At 36.2% G+C, this 22,251-nt stretch overlaps 1 protein-coding gene across 1 annotated transcript in view; it reads right to left on the bottom strand.

The window, feature by feature from the left end:
• The window catches only part of rbbp8l (retinoblastoma binding protein 8-like), a 28,814-nt gene that overhangs the window by 2,629 nt on the left and 3,934 nt on the right, over window positions 1–22,251 (bottom strand). Inside the window, exons 2-10 of the mRNA XM_056449165.1 lie at window positions 19,457–19,561; window positions 12,951–12,993; window positions 12,784–12,879; window positions 10,982–11,094; window positions 10,526–10,601; window positions 10,237–10,403; window positions 8,101–8,153; window positions 7,934–8,004; window positions 6,977–7,682 (exon numbers count right to left, since the gene is read on the bottom strand). Coding sequence (XP_056305140.1) covers window positions 6,977–7,682; window positions 7,934–8,004; window positions 8,101–8,153; window positions 10,237–10,403; window positions 10,526–10,601; window positions 10,982–11,094; window positions 12,784–12,879; window positions 12,951–12,993; window positions 19,457–19,535 — 1,404 coding nt within the window. The 5' untranslated portion in view covers window positions 19,536–19,561. The remainder of the gene's footprint in view (window positions 1–6,976; window positions 7,683–7,933; window positions 8,005–8,100; window positions 8,154–10,236; window positions 10,404–10,525; window positions 10,602–10,981; window positions 11,095–12,783; window positions 12,880–12,950; window positions 12,994–19,456; window positions 19,562–22,251) is intronic.

Raw genomic sequence — 22,251 nt, 5'->3', positions numbered from 1 at the left:
AGTAACAATATCACTTTTCTATATAATATATCTTATACAGCTTTATAATACTGTACACATTCGATTTCTGTTAGGACAACATGAAGGAATTAACTTATTTGTTTTTACAAATTTGAGTGGATTGAACATAAAACAATTAAGTTGTCTCTAAAAACATCAGTAATTGTGTTGTTTCAGCTTTTTTTTAATAAGTAGTTTGAACAAACAGCAAATGTGGTTTTTTGAGCGTAAGCACAGAATGTAGAGAAAGGTTTGCAGCAGTTAAAAAAGAAGCGAATACTTACATTTTAGAAACAGCAACAGTAATTTTGTTTAGTTATCAAAATTTTTAACAAAGCAAGAACAGTAACATCCCATTTCCCTTCATCAGTACATGTGATCAGCAACACTATCTTGTTATAATTAATTTAAAGAGCTTTTCTTAACACTGTGCTAAAATGGCAGGGGTGTTAACTTGCTTGAAGAAAAAAAGCAAACTGAAGACCCAAAGAAACGGAAATGCTTAATTAGTTTTGATCGTCTAGATGAACATATCTTAAGGTTAAGCTATTAGCTTGCAAAATTGGATACTTATTGAAAATGTAAATTAATTTTATAATTGCTATGTTTGGTAAAATGGTGTAATGTGATATGCGATTTGAAAGCATTTTTAATATTAAAAGTCATTGTAGCTTAAAAGTTCAAAGAAACCCTTGAGTACCTTTTTGAGATTTGAACAGATTTGTGTGTGTTGAGCATTACTTAAGACAACTTTAGCACCTATCACCTTTAATTGTGGGGAAAACTGTATGATTTAGAGCTTTTGTCAGCTAATTTCATCTTCTGGGTTTAAAGTAACTTTTGGAGTGGGATCAAAATCGGTGACGTATCACAAATCTGCTAGTGGAGTGATGACACGTCGGTTTCTCACTATTATTCATAGCTGAGTTTTCTTATCCTATGAGCAGACCTTGCTTCTTAATTATTTATGAGAGCACATGCTTTTCCAAAGGCAAGGCAGACCTGCCAAGCTGTGAGACCCAATGACTGGGTAAGACTGCGCCCTGCGCATGGCAAGCAATGTTTAACTGTTCATGAAGGGTTTTAACATTGTGTTTTTCCATGATTTATACTGATATAACAAATTGTGGTTATGTGTATGTGTGCGAATAAAAAATGTATCAGGGCATTAAATTACTGTTTATTTTGCATTTTAACTTTGTAAATTATAAAATCATGGGTCTCCTGACAGTTTATGTCTCATTTTGTGAGCCAACTGACTGCTCCCCTCTTTCTCCCACGCCCCTCTTTCTCTTCCCTCTGCTCGCAGCCCTCCACGTCCATCATGAAGCATTTTTTTTAATTCTGAGGTAGACTTGAACCGAAAGAGGGGGGTTTCATGGCCCTTTAACATTAAAAAATCACTGTAGCTTAAATAGGGTTAAAATGGCTATACTATATGTAGAATCCAGAAACCTCTTTAATTGTGTCACTGGTGGCCATCTGCTTGTTAATTGTGAAGTCACGCTAAGCAGCTTCCGGGTCCAAACGCTCTATCAAACTGTATGGGGAGATTCAACGAATGGTAATAATAAATGTTTACAAAGCGATGTACTACTTTTGAAAATCAAGATTGATATATATGCCTAATATCCGATGGCCAGAAAGTGATTTGTTTTTTATAAATTGTTAAAATATTAGTGTCTGACCAGTATATTAGGCCATATTAGGCCAGAGACATAAGTTTTTTACTTTAATGTGTGATATGACTAAAAAGTGGTCATAAACGAGTATTTTCTCTATTCAAATGAGTAGCGGCATGGACCCGGAAACAGTATTTCATATGTCACAAATTAACCAGTGGATAAAGTGAACTGCAGTCAGCAATTGAACATGATTCAGTGCCCTCACTGCCCTGATATAGTCACAGCTAATATTTCTTTTTCATTTGCAGTGAAAAAGTAAAAAGTTGGAAATAACATCCATAGAGCAGAGAAACATTTAGATACATATGTGCTGTGCCTTTTCCTCTCAGCAATTGTATGAGAAAATGAGAAAGCGGCAGTTAAAGGAGTCATGAACTGATAAATCAATATTGCCTTCATCTGTTGACATATAGAGGTCAATGTACTATAAAAAACATCCTGTAAATTTTAGAAGTCAAAACTTCCTTGTTAGTCTAAAACAGCTCAAATTGAAGTAAAATCTGCCGAAACGACATCAATGTTGCTCTTTATAGTGTGGCTAAATCCCACTTCCATTAGATGATCATGTAATTCTACCCCTGCTGAAAAATCCAGCTTAAACCAGCCTAGACTGGTTGGCTGGTTTTAGCTGGTTGACCAGCCTGGTTTCAGAGGGGTTTTGGTCATTTCCAGGCTGGTTTCCAGCTATTTCCAGCCTGGTCTTAGCTGGTCAGGCTGGAAAATGTCCAGCTCAAACCATCTAAAACCTTGACCAGCCTGGTTTAAGCTGGACATAGCTGGTTTTGGCTGGGCTCCCAGCCTGGCTAGGCTGGTCAAGCTGGTTTTAGCTGGTCATCTCCCAGCCTGACCAGCTAGGACCAGGCTGGAAATGGCTGGAAACCAGCCTGGAAATGGCCAAAACCCCTCTAAAACCAGGCTGGTCGACCAGCTAAAACCAGCCAACCAGCCTAGGCTGGTTTAAGCTGTTTTTTTCAGTAGGGACACCACAGCCTGATTAGCTCCACTCACTGATTTGCACTGTAGCAGGTATATAATGAGAGGCAAAAAGAAGGTCTATGCAGAAAATAATTCAAATTCAAACTGTGTTTTGATGATTGGGGGTTCAAAGGTGGACGGAAAATATCCCATTACTTTGTAATGATTATGATTTTGGATGTTAAAGGGTCACAACACAACAAAACTGTTGCTAAAACACTATTAGGACACATATATTTCACAAAAAAGACAAAATTGGTTGTTTTTGCTTTACTTTACTAAGCAACTTTGTTCTTCCGGTTTGAAACAAATTTTTGAAGCTGCATCACGGCGATTAGATACTTGCGTGTATTCCAGCATGTAGACTGGACGTCTGTACGTGCGAGTGCATCGTGACGTCTCTGAGCTTGCAGCATTAATTCATGAGAGAGACTTGGTTCAAACCAATCAGCGCGCTCCATTGTGTATGCAGTGCAACTTCATTAATATGCACAATAGCTTCGAAGAAAGTTTTTACCTGTTAGTGTTCAGACTGCAGAGAGACTGTGTTGCCAAAACAAGTGGAAGAATAAGAATTGTTTAGAGACACAGGTCATCAGTGTTGCGTTTTTTAATGTGCTGCAACAAAGGTTTTGTTTTCATTTCCCTGCTATGAGAGTGCAGCCTGACTCACGTGTGGATTACAGAGCACACCACAGAAATACATTTGTAAGGATCATTTTTTACCCGAGAGCTTTTGCCATCTGGAAATGGTGAAATCACGATCTCTCCTTTTAAAATTGACATGGCTCCAGTTGGTGCTTTGTCTGGTCTCAACAGATTTGTTAAGCGATCAGTGTTGTTTGTTTATTCAGATGACAATGTTAGTTTGTATAATCAGCAGTACTCTTTCAGTTTTTAAAGACATACTTTAGTCAAAATGATTTCTGAGTTACTAAAGTTTACAGTTCGTTAACATCACTACAATATTATGGGCTGAAAGATCCGATGTAAATGCTGCTCTCAGAGTGTAAACATGTAAACACCGCAATCAAACTATTACTGTCGTGTAGAATTGTCGCCGCGATTTGTGACAATCTATACACACATGGCTTTCTGAAGCTACCTACTGAGTGCATCTAAGTTATCGAGAAATGCAGTTTTTTTTTCTCTTATACGACGTGCTGTATCCATTAAAACTTCACTCTTCCAGCAATATTGTATGCAATATCTCGTTTGTCACAGGGGGCAAGCATAAAATGTTTCTGAATGAAAGTGAAAGTGCCAAACTGCAGTTAAAGTCGGCAAATGAATGATTTGGCAAATAATTTGATTACTTATGTCCATTTAAACACAGTCACTGTCTTTCTCCCCTGTGTATGTGTGTTTGTTTTGCCTCTGTGAAAATCAGCGCGTGCCCAAACGGACACTCCCATTTTTATCCATTTTTATCCAAAACCTTCCCTCTTTCCCTCCCCCGACACTCCCACCTAAACAGAGCTAGACACACCCACTTTCTTGGCTTTTTCCAAACTAGACCCTGCTGAAACAGGGGGGTTTCGCGGCCCTTTAAAGCATTATAGCATTATAAATGAACTTCAGAAACAGTTCAAAATTTTAAAAAAGCAATCATATTATCATAATAATATGGATTGTGAGATGAAATAAGCAGTGCACCAGCATCATGTTGGCAGATGAGGTCATTAAAATGACACTGTTATGAAAGTTTGATTGTGATGTATATTTTGAGATTACAGCCTTAATGGATCTGTCTGTGTGTTCAGCGTATGGCCTCGTACAAGTCTTTGAAATATCTCTAAAAAGCGATTGTACAGGTGTGGGTACATCTCAGGGACTTAACCCTCTAAAGTATTCATATGTCTAACTTGGTGTAGTTTAGGATGTTGGTCTGCTGTCTGACCTTTTTGGAATGAGCTACGAATTGGTGGAGGCAGTGAACGTCAAAGAAAGCGGAGTTTCAGAACACATCAACTGATTGCGCAATTGTCACAGACCAATGGCAGCTCAAAAAGTTTGCTTAGGTGTGCTGTTCCCAACCACTGAAATGAACTCAAATTGAAGTTAATTTTGGATGCATTTTGTTCGAAATTTTGTTCGAGTTCATTCTCCAATTTCGTTTAAAATAAATATTGGCCTTAAGACTATAGTTTAAATGAATCCCATTTCTTTGCATGACACATGAAAGCTATACACTGTAAAAAGTGATTGGTTACGAGTTGTCACAATTACCAGTGTTCTAATCCTTGTAGATCGCTGGTAAACACACAGATAGACAGGGAACTACAAATTCGCCATTATATGGACTACAGATCCAGTCATGCACCGCTCACACGCACCTGTTTCAGATTTCGATGATTGCACACAGCCGGAGGATCGTTACTGACTGATTACAAGGACTATGTATACAGCACACACACACACACACACGCATCAGTGCAGAGTCTTGTTTAACACTACTGTGACATTACGACGCATATTCCTTTACCTTGCCTTGTCGTGTTTGACCCTCGCTTTGTTCTGTTTGTTTACGTTGTTTGCTGCCTCGACTGACCACGACTCTGGATTGCCTGTTTACATCTGTTTGCTCCTGTGTTGACCGTTGCTTGCCTGACCATTCTATGTTGAATAAGACCTGCATTTGGATCCGCACCTCTGTTGACATCATCTCTTCACATTTCACAAGTAAACCCGTTGCCTTAAAAACAACTTTTTTAAAAAACGAAAAAAGTTGACTTTACTTTAAAAAAGTGAGTAAACCTTATTTTTATAATTATGAACATAATTCATTTGCTTCATATTTTTAGGCAATGAGTTTACGTTTTTAAAGTAAAGTCAATAAATTGCTTTAAAAGCAATGGGTTTACTCACTTATTAGGTACATTTTATCTAATTGCTTTTTTACAGTGTAGTACAGGATAGCTCTGTTGTCTTAAACATTCAGTTGATGGGCCACAGAATGAAAGAAATTAGTAGCATGCACGTGTGTGGAGTGGTGTACAGTAACTAATGACAAATACTCAAATTACTGTAATTGAGTAGTTTTTTTCAGGAATTGTAATTTACTGAGTAGTTTTAAAAATGTGTACTTTTACTTCCCCTTGAGTACATTTTTAGTGCAGTATCGGTACTTTTACTCCACTACTTTCCTTTAACCTGCAGTCACTACTTTATTTTTTCTTGTTTATGGGGATTAGAAAAATAAGTCCTGTGATTCCTGTCCAATCAAATACCATGTAGAAGGTAAATCACATCATAATGAACTACCTCAAGACATGGATGATTTATAATTGCAGCAAATTGTTTGAAAGTATTTAAAGTGTCCAAGAAGATGTCCAAAGTCTTTACACGCATTGACCCAGAGACTGTTTAGATGCATGTCACTGATGACAAGATGACGGATGTTTGCTGTATGATGACCGAAATGGCCTTAAACACCCAGCAGGCACAAGACGTCAACATGACGTCAGATTGACGTTGTACCCCAAAGTCATGGTGATGTTGCATTTTGTTTGGAAATGAAAATCGAGTTGACGTCAGAACTCAACATCAGGCCAATGTCCAACGTCCAACCTAAAACCAACCAAATATCAACACCTAATGATGTTACAGCTTGACGTTGTGTGGACGTTACCACAATTGACATTTATCAGACGTTGGATTTTGGTTGCCATACCTGATGAATAAATGTCAGTATTTGACGTCAATATGATGTTGATTTTAGATGTTGGTCGACGTTGGATTTTGGTTACTTTCTAACAACCTAAAATCGACCAAATATCAACGTCATTTGACGTCATTATTGGACATTAAAATAAGATTGTCCTTGACGTTGAATTTTGACAACCTGACATCACAACCTAAATCTAGCCTAATAATAACGTCTTATGACATTGTGTGCCTGCTGGGCAATAACTAGATGCACTACAGAATGTTACGTTTACACACATCCACAAATTACATGTAAACACATTAGTTTTTAACAGCGTAATACTCACTACTCACTACTCTTGAGTACTTTTAAAAGGTCTTTTTCACTCATACTTTGAGTAATATTTACAACTGTTACTTTTTACTCGCACTGCATTTTTTGGCAAGAAATGGTACTTTTACTTGAGTATGATTTTTCAATACTCTTTCCACCACTGCATGTGTAAACATCACATGGTTTTGATTTCCCTGCCCTTCACATACACATCAATCTAGTTGGTTTTTGTAGTCAAACTAGGAGATGAGGATTGTATTTAACAAATAAAAAACTTAAATATATTTGCATATAGGCCCTTTAATTGAGGATTAATCATTAATTTAAAGCCTACCTGTGCATTATTGTCTGCTGTCTGCTGGTCACTTTGAGGACTTGATGGACATTGAGACGATGAAGAAAGCGTAGCGGGCGGTGAGGAAGATGAAGATGAAGAAGCATCGCTCTGTGAATGCATTTTCTCTTTCTCCTGGCTTTTTGAGCGTCCCGACTCAGACAGGTCGAGCGGCGCTTCCTCATCCTGCTCTCTCAGATTCTCCCTTACATTCTCTCCAAAAATCCTCTCTGGCTGTGATGCCGACACTTTCCACTGGGACGGCGCTGTAACGGTTTCTGCCACCCTCTTTTCTCTGCTCTCCACATGCTCTGAGAGGCTCCGGCGGGACCAGGGGCGCATGCCGGAAGGTGTTGAGCCATGCAAGCGGGATTGGAGACTGCTTGGAGGGACCAATTTAGGGAAACGCAGTACATTTGAGCTGGGAATTGAGGTCTGGCTTGGGTGAACAGATAAAGCGCTACTAACACCAGATCCGGTGGCTGCTACCGAGACCCAGTCTGTGGAATCTGACAGTGACCATGGGATTGACAGATGACCGCTTTTGATTGGAAGTGGTCGGAATGGGACGGGTGCGTGGATTTGTTGCCGGGTGCTGCGCTCCTCAGAGGCAGCAGAAGAAAAAATAGGACTGTTTTTCAGAAGAGGAGATGGGAGAGGAGATATAGGGGAATGTCCGTGGTCCATCGAGTCCATGCTGGCAACTCTGCAGACACATGAGGAGAATTAAAGGTATAGTTCACCCCAAAATAAATAAAACAGCCACTGACTTTCATTTTTTGTTCCTATTTTGGAAGTCAGTGGCTGAAATTTTCCCACATTCTTCATAATACCTTGATATGTGTTCAACAGAAGAAATTAATTCATAAAAGTTTAAAACTGCTTGAATGTAAATAATGAAGAAATAATCTCATAATATTTTGTCTGTTTGCAGTTTGTTTTGTCTGCCTGTCTCACCTTCTTTCAGTGCCGTGGTCTGTTCCCCATCTCACCGGGCTTAAGGTGGTCAAAACTGGCTTATTAGATTCCTGTGAAAAAGAAACACAAATGTCAAGATACATCGAGACACAATATTTACTATGAATTATCAGGTTTATTAGTGCAAAGAACAAATGATTGCTTACAAATGAAAAAGCTCTGCCCCAGCTTTGCATAAGTTTTTGTTCGGAAGCCTTTTCTGTTCAAAAAGAAAGGACATTTCAGATGCTTTATCAGTATGGAAGGGAACAAGGAAAAGTTTTTAATCAGTACATTTAGTTGTAGTAATGAGATTATATATATATATATATATATATATATATATATATATATATATATATATATATATGTATATATATATATATATATATATATATATATATATATATATATATATATATATATATATATATATATATTAAACAGTTCAGTCTGGTTCTCGAATCTAATTGGCTGATAGCCGTGCAATATTCTGCAATAACAGCACTTCTACAGCCTCTTCACCCTTGTGTATTACTCCACCCACATAGAGTGCCAAGCAGAGAGCTAAACTAACTCACTACATTTTGTACTCACAACATAATGTTAATTTCAAAATAGTTGTTTAGATTGCAACTATGCAGTTTATTTATGAGGAAAGTGCCTATTTTAAAATATGTTTGCATAATTTTGGAGATTCGGTGCACAAGAAGACAAAAGAGACAGCATAATAAGTCCTTAGAGGGAGAAAAACTCAGCATTTTCTCAGTGTACACTTCAAACTACAGCTGAACAAATCAATATAGAACATGCACTGTAAGTGACATTCTTAGTCGATCTCTTTTGTATTTTGTATTGCTGTATTTATTTTATACCATAATAATCTAGTAATGTTTGCTTTGCTTTGGCTTTTTTGGGTTAATTTTTGTGAAATGCTGTCTGCAACAGATTTCATGCCGTTTAGCCTTAATAATAGCCTTAAAATCTTAAATGTGAGCAAAATCACCTGCTTTGTCATCACTTTAGACATAATGATAGATCATTGAATACGAGTTCTAAAGTGCCATTTGTGAATTAGCAACGGTTTCTGCTGTTCTGACCAGCTGCAAATGTAAATAAAGGAATAAAGTTGTTCCTCGTACAAAAGGTGTGTTTCTTTCTGTCACCACAAGTGCACTTGGTAACGAAAGATTCAACCTAAGAATAACCCCAAAATATATAGGGATACTTTTAGCTCTATGAGCTCTTTAAGCACACTTTTTCCTCTCATTTGTTGAATCTGTCCACTAATAAGGTCAAACTATAGATAAAATGCTGCACATAAGAGATTTAGTTTTATTGGAAGTCATGAAAGTAATCAACATATTACACCCGATTGAACTCGACAGCATTCTCTGGCATAAATTACCTTTTACTGTTTAATTGGAGTCAAATTTGGATGATTCATCACAAGTATTGCATTTAAAAGCAGATCAAAAGATTGATCGAAAGAGACTTCATATAAGATTATATATCAATTTTACTAAATCAAATCGTTTTTTGAGATTCTCCGTGTTTGATTTCCTTAAACTTAACTTTCTTAACTTCGGAATTTAATTAATTCATATTCTTTTCGGCTTAGTCACTTTATTAATCAGGGGTCGACACAGCGGAATTTATCCGCCAACTTATCCAGCACATGTTTTACGCAACAGATGCCCTTCCAGCCACAACCCAACAATGGGAAAAACATAGGAATTTATCAAAGCTAAATCTTTGTGTAACTGTCAGAGCAAGTTTATGATGTAATTAAGATCTTATGTTTTTAATCAACACATTATAATGTCTCTGAAAGTTCAGCTGACAAGAAAGACTGGAGAAATGATTCTCAAAAGTCTTTGAATCACAGAAATAAATGTTAAATTAAGTTCAAATAGAAAACAGTTGCTTTGAACAGTCATAGTGGTTTTACTGTACACAGACATGCAAACTAAATTCGCAAATTGACCAGTAGTGACTACTAAAGGTTTGGTATGTCCACATTTTATATTGGTAGTCACACTGTAATTATTAATTTCCTTTTATTGAAATAGTGGCTATAATTTAACAAAAAGTAAATGCAAAAAAACATGGTCATGATTTACCTATAATTAGCAAATTAGTTAATAAATGTATAAATCATACCATCTAATTCTTTATCTTGTGGCAACAATAGAGGTGTGCCCAAGAATTTTGAGTGGTAAAACGGAGAAAAAGACAATGATCTCATGTATTATCAGAGTAAAGTGGTATTGTTTGGGATATATGGAGTGCTGTGCTGTTACCCAGGCTGTCGGTAGGGCTGCTGTCACTTTCTCGTTTGACAGTTGCTGCGGGTACAGTGGCGTCCCCTGCTGGAGGCTGACAGGACTTCAGGCCTGAGGACACTGCTGGATCAGCAGACACCTTAACATCTGGACTGACCGTGTCCTCTACATGACCATTCTGACGACTGAAAGGTGAAGGACTATCATTCATGACTATTATATAGAATATACCGAACTAATAATCTGCTAAACTATGCCAAAATGACCAACATAAGCCTTTTTTTTGAGGATATAGATAACCACTCACTTTGACGGCTCACTCAAGGTCTTCAGCTCATCTCTAAGTCTGTCGTTTTCCTTCTTCAGCGTGTTCATCTCACTTACTGCAACAGTGGACAAACAGTTATATCTTTAATATTCATATAATACTCTATGACCTGCAAGAACTTCATGACAACAAAGTAAATATTGCAAAAAGTGACAGAACTATGTTGTTATAATATTGATGGATTTTATTTTTTAATTCCTGAACATTCCTGTGATGTAAAGCTTTTTAGCAGCATTACTCCAGTCTCCAGTGTCACATGATCCTTTAGAAATCATGCTGAGACCAAAGACCTAATAAAAGAGTAATAATGCTGGAATATAAAATATTTATATATAAAATACATTGCCAATACAGATTTAATGTATTAGTTTACAATAAACAACACCGGGTCAATGCCACAATGACCTAGTGTTTCTTTTTCATATGCAGACTGACCTAGTAGAGAGATGTGCTGTAGACTCTGGATCTGAGAGTTTTCATAGTCCTGTTGTCTTTTTTTCGCCATTTCCTGGGTGACTGTGCACCTGTCACACAGACCAGCCCGCAATCTGAGGATCAAAAACACACATCCAAATTAAGATTGAACACTCTCTCACATGCACACAAACGCAAACACACATACAGTACTCAGCATATTTGAGTACACCACCTTTTGAAAATGAATATTTGTATCCATTTCTCAGTGAATATAGGAAATGTATTTTGGTGCGTTTAAACAAAACAGATTTATTAAACAGATATATTTATTAAAATAATATTTTAATCACCAAACATATTTAGAAATTGAAAGATAATACAATTAAATTTAAGCTAAATATTGCAAAAAAAAAAATAAAGCATTGCAACAAAATTTCAACTATTTTTATTTTATTTATTTTTTTGCTTCTCTTGATTTTTCTTGTTTTTTTTATTTGTATTTAATATTTTTCTATAAAATTAAAATATATATTTGTGAGGGGTGTACTTTGCCACAGCTGTGTTCAAAATGACATCAATGTTTTTTAAAGTGCACTGCGAAGGGAGCGCAATTGTAAACATGAAGATCGCTAAAACTGAACTGAAAAAAAACTTGGAAAGCAAATTACACCATGTTTTTTTTTAATCATTCCAAGTTTAAATGTTAGAATGTTCTAAATGAATAGGGCATAGGGGGGATAGCTGTGAATAGAACACAGCCAGGAACTATGTTTCTAACTACAGCTCCAGAGGTGTAGTTGCAAGCGTACAAGTTTGCAATGCAGTTTGCGAATGTTCGTTAGAACGATGAATTTGGGAAACGGCAAATCAACAACCTATGCTTGTAAGGACGGAACTTGCGACCTTAGTTGGCTAACGATGGTTTTCGGAATTCCCCCCAGATAAGCATTTTTATAAATCACAAATGGCCTACAAGAATATCAACTTAAACCCCATTTCTAGGTTAGGCTATTCCACAGGTGCTGCCGTCAATCTACGGGTCAGGTAATTAAAAATAGGCTGCATGTTTATGGGTGGGTCGCGGGGGGATAAGATAACCATTATGCAAACGTTACCTACTTTTTCTAAAATATTAAGGAATGAGAGACATTTGATTATAGCTTTTATTAAACGTGTCTTGTCTTGTGTTGTTTTAATTATGAATGCCATTACAAATTGTGCCTCCATCATCATATCGAACATGTTTGATATCCAGGATTTTAAATCAGGCTGATCACAGTTGTTCCAACCTATTCCGCATTACCAAAGCAAAGAACTGGATAGAATTACGTTGGTTTTAATAAATAAATATGGGCTATATCATTTTTTTATATCATCTTGAATTATGCTTTTGTATTAGCCAGATTTAAAGTTCTTATACTGGTGTGCAGATATTTACGACACGTGTATAGTGAGTAAACTTTGCCAGTTACAGTATCTCCAAAAACCAAAGTGATTAAACATTTTAAACTGTGTTTTTAGATTTCTTTTTTTCTGTAATGGGGATAGAATTAGTTCAATATAAAAAAATATCAGGCTTAGTCTATATACTGTAGTCCCGTAATTGAGAACAAGTAGGCTATAAATGCAGTACAGTACCGTCCTATCTAGTATTGTGAAAAGGCAAAGCTGAAACTCTGGTTAAAGCGCCACCCAGCGGTCAAAAGATGCTGGTGCACGTAGGTACATCCGCGGCGGTGGTAACATCGGCGGCAGAGGGAACATTTTGTAGTGGTGACATCTGTATATACTGAGCACTGTACACACACACACACGCACACCTGTTCTCAAGCTGCTTGATGTTCTCAGTCAGAATCCGCTGCTGTTCTCTCAGCTGCTGATTCCTGCTGTGAAGTTCTTCTAAGCGCTTCGTGTCACTACAGCACAACAAAATATTATAATCTGACATCATCAGAATTTTACTTTAAATAATGGTATTTGAACTCACATGTTCTTTTTATTTGTCAGTTCCAGTACTTTCTCTTGCCAACCTGCCGAGAGAGAAAACTATATAGTGAATCTGAAAGGCTGGGGAAAAATACTTTCATTAAATTTGTATTCCAAAAACTTTGAAATTGTATAAACAAGCATGTAACACAATGAATTAAACATTTAATATTGAGGCAGAAACTCAGAATACTATCAGTATACTAATTGAGAAACTCAAAATACTATTTTCTCGTAAAACACACACCAAAAATTATTGGATTTTCATGTATTTAGAGTGTTGCAAAGTAGTGGCCATCGTTATGATTTTACAAGTGATTAAATATTTGCTGACAGTTTTAGGCGTATTTAAAGTGTTAAAAGTGAGTCACGGTTTAATGCCTTGTTGTTTAATTCACCCCACCTTTATTAACTGAACTCTCTTTTGGTGTTCAGAGATAAATACATCAAAGTCAAAGAGTTTTGGAATGATACAATGGTAAATAACTGATGTCAATTTCAGACTATCTACGATGCAGATTTATTAAGAGCTTGCAAGCACTTTGGACTCAGTAAGTACATTGTCAAAAGTTTGGCAATGTATGAAACTCACACAGAAGTTGCTTTTAAACTAAACCAAAGCAAGTTTTCTGCTGGTCAATGTGATGAGTAAGAGTCACTGACTTGAACATGGGCTTTTTCTTCTTCATTAAGTTTCCCAATAATGAACCACACTTCTACTTATCTATTAGTTGATGAATTTAAAAGTTTGGGAAAATGGTATCATTATCTTCTCTATCTACACTAACAAAGTTTTGTGAAAATGATGACTTTATGCGCACACTTGTTACTGTATGTGTTATTCAGCCTACTGTCGTGTACTTGACAGGCTATAGTCATGTATGAGTACTTGACAACCAGAACAACAATGGTGGATTACCAGACCACACATTATGTGCGCGGATGAGTAGAGTTTCTTTCCAAAGTGACATCTCCAACTACTTGCCTTTGCATACATAATACAAAAATTTAGTCATTTCTGCAGAAACATTCTTCATCACGAAGTGCAAATGCAAAAGATGATGTAATTGAGACTTTTTCAGGTCAGGCTTATTTAAAATATGTCCCTCAGCCTACATTTTTGCAAAATGTAAAATGCATTTGATGGCATGGATTTTCTGATGGATGTTCCTCCAGGATGGAGTAACACATATCCTTTCCTATATCTTTATGATTATTAATAAAGTTGAATGTTTAAGAGCCTATATTATATGATGACCTTAGTGTCATCCCACTTCAGAGTAAAACTAGAATAACATGTGTGTGATTGTTTTTTCTGTATGCCAAATGATGGTAACACTTTATTTTGATGGTCCATTTGAGTATTAGTAGACTGTCTGCTTAATATCTGTTGATACTGCTCCTTCAACTGACTATAAGAAATTTTGCAAGTACATGTCCACTTACACTGACCCTAACTCTAAGCCTAACCCCAACCTAACAGTCTACTTATAATTTAATGAAACTAAGTTGGCATGTAGATGCAATGTAACTAAATTCAACAAACAGACCATCAAAATAAAGTGTGATCCAAATGATTTGTTTCCTCAGGATCTACCCAGCCAGGTCAGAGGTCACCGAGACCTCTTTAGTGGACCCGGACTCTACAAGAATTGGAAATAACTGTTTTCTGAGTTATTTGCCATTTTATGTGTTAAATCTAAAGTTAATTCCTTTGTATGCAAGCTGCCAGTTTGGATATAAATTGTACCAGTTTTAACCAGTTTTGATGAGATGGCTAAGAGTATACTCAGCTTTGGGTAAGAAACAGATTGTACTTGTGTGTGTGTGTGTGTTCTATTCCTTTATGGACCATTTTACAGGTCTGGGGTCAGCTCTAAATAGCCTAGTGGCTGTCTGACATTTGTATGCTTGAGATATTGTTTAGAATTGTACGCGCACACACATGTTGAAATTTTCTTAGTCTGTCTGTGTTCATAACCAATCAGGTTGAAACACCTGCTGTCTATGTATGATGCAGTTAATGACGTTATGTGAGAGTATAACTGTTGTTGTTAATCAGAGAGGCGTACTAACATTTTTGCGAGTGTAAAGGCTGTCTTTTGCTGATGAAACTGCGAACTAACTTCAGCAAACTTTATTCTAATTCAATTTCTGACTCCGGTTCTTCTTCATCTGACAGACTGACAGTCATTTTGGGTTAAAACTGTGTATTTCCCCTACACATTGCTCCCGGTACATTTTGTCATATGTTACAGATGCTAAATCCACTAGAGGGCACTAGAGTAGTCGCTAGGGTGCATTTGTTTCAGATGGTCATCATTCTTTAACATGTCCACAAGAAGGCAGAGCTTGTCGTACACATAAACTAAACCAGCGAAGCTAAAATTTAACTAAACCCAACCAATATTGTTGTCAAAAGCAAACATAATAAAAAGGTGAATGGCTCAACATAGTTTTACCTTGATTTTACATGTCTTTTATTTCTTTTGAGGAACCATGCTTCACCAGACTATATCACGAATGCTCTGCATCACAAGTATATCTAGTACAAAATGAGCTACAAAGCAAACTGACCACATCAGAACAACATGCATTTGATTACAAATCATAGTCAGCATTAAGTTGTTAATCAATAATATCCAGGCAAATATCATTAGTGTGAAAAGGACAAAAGTTTTTGACGTCATACTGCCCCGTACTTAGAAACTGCAGTCAAACGTGTTTAAGTACTTTCTTTTTTGTTTTGCTTCACAAAAATGTAATCTTTCAACTAAAACTTACAATTCCACATTCATAGAACTACTAATGCACTGTTTGCCTCAACACATCATGTCATTACAAAACCAGACGATACGGAAAACAAATATTATTGACACCATCTGAAATGATTTTGTCATTCTCAGATGAGCGTCTATACCAAAAACCCAAAACATTATGACCACTTGCCCACATGCTGGTCCTCCATGTGCTACCCAAACAGCAATGAGCTTGGAGTCTTCAAGACCAATCATTAGCAAGAGATACTTTACTATAAGTCCTGTGAGGTGAATCTGCTTTTAATTGAAATTTTTGATCAAGAACATGCCAGAAAATCTCAATTGAATTGAAATCTCGAGCCTTTAAAGGACAGGGCAGCACCTTGAATTCTTAATCATATCTTTTTAAAAAACTATTTCTGAAAAGTGTGTGTGGTGTGGAGTGTATTATCCTGCTGAAAGAGTCCACTTCCATCATGGGAACAGCATTGTCAAAGGGGTGTGCCTGATCTGCAACAATTAGTCAAATCCCTGGGTAAAAATTGCAAATGTAAACAGCAGGATGATGTTTTCCAAAGTCCAGTTTCGACTACAGTGGGGTACAAAAAAACGTATGTGATAAAAATACCAATGGGGCACTGGTACTCATAAAAATGATATGTATTGAACCAAATCATTGGTTCATTCCATTGCCATTTAAATGCCTAAGCTGTCATTTGAAATCAGAGGCATTGATGATTGTAAACAAGCTTCTTTATATGAAGAAATCAGTAGACTACATTTTAAATATGTATCCTGTAATGTTACAATCATTTGCAATATTTGTTAAACCTGCAAACATATGTAGATTAAGTTTATAACCGTGTATAAGATGAATGAGCAGCTCACACGTGTATTGAGTTCTATTTCCACTACTTAGTTTGTCCACAAGATGTCAGCGCTAAACCAGGTCGGTGTTTGTTTTACAATGGGGTAAGAAATGGAGGGACAGAACCACAGAAATAATCTTAAATGTGATGAGTTTTTGTCAATTTTGTGCGTAAAAATGAACAATGGACATAAGCTACTCTATATTTTTTGACAAATCAAAACATTTGTGAAAAAGTCAGGCACATTAAGTTATTGCATAATACAATGTCAGGTTTATAATGAGTCTATTAACATTTAATGTTTATAGCGAATACCACGTTTCATTGCATTTTTTTATTCCCAACTCACTTTAGAACTTCTGCAGTCGTAAGTCATGAAATTTCATGAAAGCAGCTCTGTCTATAACGCAGCGCTATGGGGATTTCCTGGGTTTCTTCATGTTTGGAGTTTCTCTTTCTCAGAGGAGATTTACAACTGAACACACAACCGTGTATGATTTGCAATGATGTGTATGACAATTGCAGGTATGATCAACAACGTTTTCATTTCAATTAATAACTCAGCCCTAGTTGAAAGAAAATAACTTTCTTAAACATTGATATAACATAAATGTAATGTTCTAATAACATTTTAAATAATGTTCTGAGAACATGTTACAAAAACATTAATACATGTTTATTATATACATTATATATTGCATATTATATAGACATTATATATATTTATTATAACAATAAAATTAATACATAAAAAAAACCGAATGGTTTTAAATTTTTTACATTCAAAATTCACATTCTACAACTAAGTGGGAATGTTTAGGAAGTTTTTAGAACCTGAAATTGTCAGCTGAGAAAATATTGTTGTTGAATTTGGTAGCTTTTACTGTTAATTGTTTGTGTTTTGTATTTACTCACATTTTTATTCTTCTACATGAATGTATTATAATTTTAAATTGACTTATTTTCAATTTAGAGGTTCTTTAATATATTCCAGTGTATTTTTTGGCTCTTTGGTTCAAGCTTTTAAACTTTTGAAAGTACCTAAAAACCCAAATGATGCACAAATCTAGTTTTAAGGCTTCCATACCAATTGTAGGCATTTTTACTAGTGAACAGACATTCTGATTGGCCAGTGATTATGTGAGATGAGTGTGATTTACTCTGTGTGACTGTTCAAAAGTAGTGCTTCTGTTGCCCGGGACTATGCAGGATAGTTGCAGGAGCAACCAAAAAAAATATATTTAGAATTAAATAAATAGTTCTCCCAAAAATTAATAATTTATTATCCCTCATGTGGTTCATTAGATTATTTTTTCTGTTGAACACAAAAGAAGATATTTAGAAAAATGGTGTTTGCTGAGATCCAATGATTTCCATTGAAGGAAAAAAAAGACTATAGCTGTGTCTCATTTCAGAGACTGCATCCTCTATATGATGCATTTGAAGGGAGCTGCGTCATTGCGGCGCGACAAAGGCTGTCATTTTTTTTTTTAAATTAGAAGGCTCTTTCAAATGCAGCTTCAAGATGCATACTTTGTTTCCCAGGTAATGAAGAACACGACTGGTGGATTCTTCACGGCCTTGAACGTCTCAAGATTCATTGCGTGATGATAACGGCAAGACATTTTTAAAATGAAACTCCGGATTTAATGTATGAATTAGGTTTTATTTTACTTGGACATCTAAACACATGTTAAAAAACAAAAAGAGTATGACACGTCTTACTAAAAAGTAAATTTATAGACAGATTACATTTTTATGTGTACATGTATGGATCTAAGGAATTATATTTTCAGCTTCCGTAAACCTTGCTTTGACTTCAGATTGCTTAAAATAAGTTTTAAAATCACTCTGATAAAAAAAGTCTAATTTTATTACTGCTTATTAACTCTGCGTACCCGGTACCAGGTCCATGACGTAATTTACTTTTGCATTCTTTAAATTTTAAAGGTCCGTACTGGCCCAATAAGTGGTTCCATTCCCTCATCAGTTGGAATAGAATAACTTTTGCATAGATTATGATGGACACATCTTTCTTTTTTCCTATGATTACTGACAGGTGCAGGAACCACCAAAATTATTTACAGCAACCTAGACCACACAGAACCTAAAAGGTACACTTTCAAATTTGAGTTTACAAAAAAGAGCCTCTTTTTTGGAGGGGTTTATTATAACACAGACAACATATACAATTATCACTTTCAAAAGTGTTTTATGAAAATTCAGTTTTTTTTTTAAATGATACCCAACGTTTGCATTTACACCTTTGCATGTGAATATGGGAAGCTTTTGAATTTGGGTAAGCAAAATCCAGGCAGAAACCCCAAAATAGCACTTGACTTTAAGTTAACAGCAGCTGTTATGATTGCTAGGTGAAGAGATCTGTTCTCTGTAGGCTAGATTGTCTTATTTCAAAATGCTCGGTTTGGCTTGTGTGGACTTTGGAGTCCTTCGGAGGATGCAGCCTCTGAAATGAGACACAGCTTATGGAATTTAATGGGTGCCAGCAACCAGCATTTTTCAAAACATATGCTTTTTTGTTCAAATGAAGAAAGAAACTTAAATAGGTTTTGAGCAAGTGAGAAAATGATGACCGATTTAACATTTTTGAGTGAACTGTCCCTTTAAAGGGTCAAAATCACTCAGATCTTTTTATCCTGCCTATTTCCTGCATGTCATCTACCCAGGGCTTAATTTGTGACCTTGTTAATGATCAACGATATTCACTTCCCCTGTGTTTGGTCATACTTATTTGGCTCATCAATGCATAATAAACCATTTTACATGGTATATTAGGAAGAAATGGCAGTTTTTACCTTATTTTGTGTCAGCAATACAGATATGGTCATGCATACCTTTTGATCAATACAAATAAATACCTTCTAACTCATTGTCATGGACCTCTCGCAGTTTCTGCAGGAGCTCAGGAAAGCTTTCCACAGCCATGCTGGTGTTCATGCACACCTTCCACTTCGCTTGTCTTCCTGAAAATAGAGTTATAAATAAAGCAAAAAACGATGGTAAATCCAAAAGAAATACAGTTTTATTTTCTCAATCAAAGCATAATTAGGGTGTGACTGGTGCCAGTTTGTGTTTTGCTGTTGCCCTGGATTAACCTGCTAAAATATGAGCTTAAATTTCTACGGTCATATATACCAAGGCTATTAAAACATGGTCCTGTCAAACTGGTTCTGCAAGGTGAGCACCGCAGGCCTAACTTTATTTGTGTATGCATGTACATGTGTGTGTTAAAGAGAGAGTAAGAAATAAGGAGGGACAGCATTTCTACAATGTGTGTGTGTGTGTGCACGCTGATGCTGAAAAAACAAACAGGATCAGGAAGTGTGTTTATGAACCATCATGTTACACACTGACGGCTTTTAAAATGGTTCTGATTGAGATATGCTACGTGAAAGTCTAAATATTAAGTTCATAGAGCTGCGCTATACACTACCTGACAATAGACTTGAGGCCTATCCAAATTTTAGGAACACCAAATAATTGCTTGACTTCTAGTAGACCATTTGGTATGAGAAGTGGCTTATATGAAAGGCCTCTAGATTACGCTTATTTTGCCAAAATAAAATATGATCATGATTTTTAATTATTTAATTAGGACAGTAAGGTCTGAGCTTAGACAAAAGTCTTGTCACTTAACAGAAATAATGTACAGTATAGAATATAAAGTCATGGTGCAGTGGACAATAAATTAATATTGTGTATGACTCCCATGAGCTTGGAGGACTGCATCCCTACATCTCTGCAATGACTCAAATAACTTATTAATACATCTTTAAGAATGACAAAGAAATAGTTCTTGCAGGACTCCCAGAGTTCATCAAGATTCTTTGGATTCATCTTTAATGTCTCCTCCTTCATCTTACCCCACACATGCTCAATAATCTTCATGTCTGGTGACTGGCCTGGCCAATACTGGAGAACCTTGACCTTCTTTGCTTTCAGGAACTTTGATGTGGAGGCTGAAGTATGAGAAGGAGTGCTATCCTGCTGAAGAATTCGCCCTCTTCTGTAGTTTGTAATATAATGAGCAGCACAAATGTCTCGATACCTCAGGCTGCTGATGTTGCCATCCACTCTGGAGATCTCTCACATGCCCCCATACAGAATGTAACCCCAACCATGATTTTCCTTCACTAATTTGTAATTCACTAATTGACTAACTCTGTGAGAATCTTGGGTCCATGTTCCAATAGGTCTTCTGCAGTATTTGTGATGATTGAGATGCAGTTCAACAGATGATTCATCAGAAAAATCAACCTTCTGCCACTTTTCCAAATGATCAACTAGAAGTCAAGTCATTATTTGTTGATTTTACAACTGGCATCGATGACAAGACTTCTGTCAGGTAGTGTATATAAACCAATTACAGATATACAGATCACCATTGTTGATGTGGATTCACATAGACCAATGTTAAATTTACTTAAATGCACTGTGAATTTATGTGAATATCTATATTTTAAACCTGTGTTTGTTCAGTCAGATCACAGAAAGACAAATATAGTGTTTTAATGTCTCTCTTTGGTCCACATTTGACCATTACCTTATTTTTCGACGGAATAGTGTATGGTTGGGTTTATTCTTATTTAATAAGTGGACATAATGTATACATTATGCAAAATGAGAAATTTGTAAACGATATGAAGCGCATTTTTCAACTCTAATAGCCACAAAACTAGGCCAAACACTGTGGGTTTGTGTTAGAATCACAGCTAATAACAAGGCATTGTACTTTTTACTTTTTTCATGCTTTCAAAGAAAATGTATGCATATTAGATGCATATACTGTAGGCGTGCTTCAATAATGCATCATGTAATATTTAAAAATGAGTTCAATAGACAGAAATTAGGTGTTTTTGGGTGACAGATTGAATGCATTCAACTAACCTAAGTTCAACTAAGAATTCTTTCAGGTTGGTCAGATTTCTCTTTAGTATGCAGATTGGCTTACATTTTATGTTTGTGGCTCAGTAGATACTGTATATGTTTGTTGTATTGTGTTTTTTTATGTAAAGCCTAACCAGGGACGAGGGCTGCAAATTAGCTTTATGCTATATGTATGCAGCATCGGTTGTCTTTGTATAACAATGTCAAGTGTATTGTCTCTGTTAAATAAAAAAACAAATAAAATAAACCAACGGATACAATTTAAGTGTGTTTGTTTTTGACTACTTCAGGAAGTCAACACATTTCTGCCATTGTTAACACCTATGTAGTGTCATATACTTGTGATCAGACTGACCAATATAAAACAAAAAGCATTAATTTTACCTACATGCCAAGAAACATTTTCCAGTAACACTGCCTAGTGTTTCTTAAAGAAACGATCACCTGTTTTTGAAAACAGATTAATTTTACCAGTCCCCTAGAGTTAAATAGTTGAGTTTTATTTATTCATTCATTCATTTTCGGCTTAGTCCCTTTATTAATCTGGGGACACCACAGCAAAATGAACCGCTAACTTATCAAGCATATGTTTTACGCAGCGAATGCCCTACCAGCTGCAACCAATCACTGGGAAACACCCATACATTCTCATTCACACACACACACTACGGCCAATTTAATTTATTCAATTCACCTATACCACATGTTTTTGGACTGTGGGGGAAACCGGAGCACCCGGAGGAAACCCACGCGAAAAGGAGGAGAA

Source organism: Danio aesculapii, chromosome 23 (genome assembly GCF_903798145.1).
Source record: "Danio aesculapii chromosome 23, fDanAes4.1, whole genome shotgun sequence".
NCBI classification, from domain to species: domain Eukaryota; kingdom Metazoa; phylum Chordata; class Actinopteri; order Cypriniformes; family Danionidae; genus Danio; species Danio aesculapii.
The sequence above is the reverse complement of the archived record's forward strand: the minus strand, read 5'-3'. Positions and strand labels throughout refer to the sequence as shown.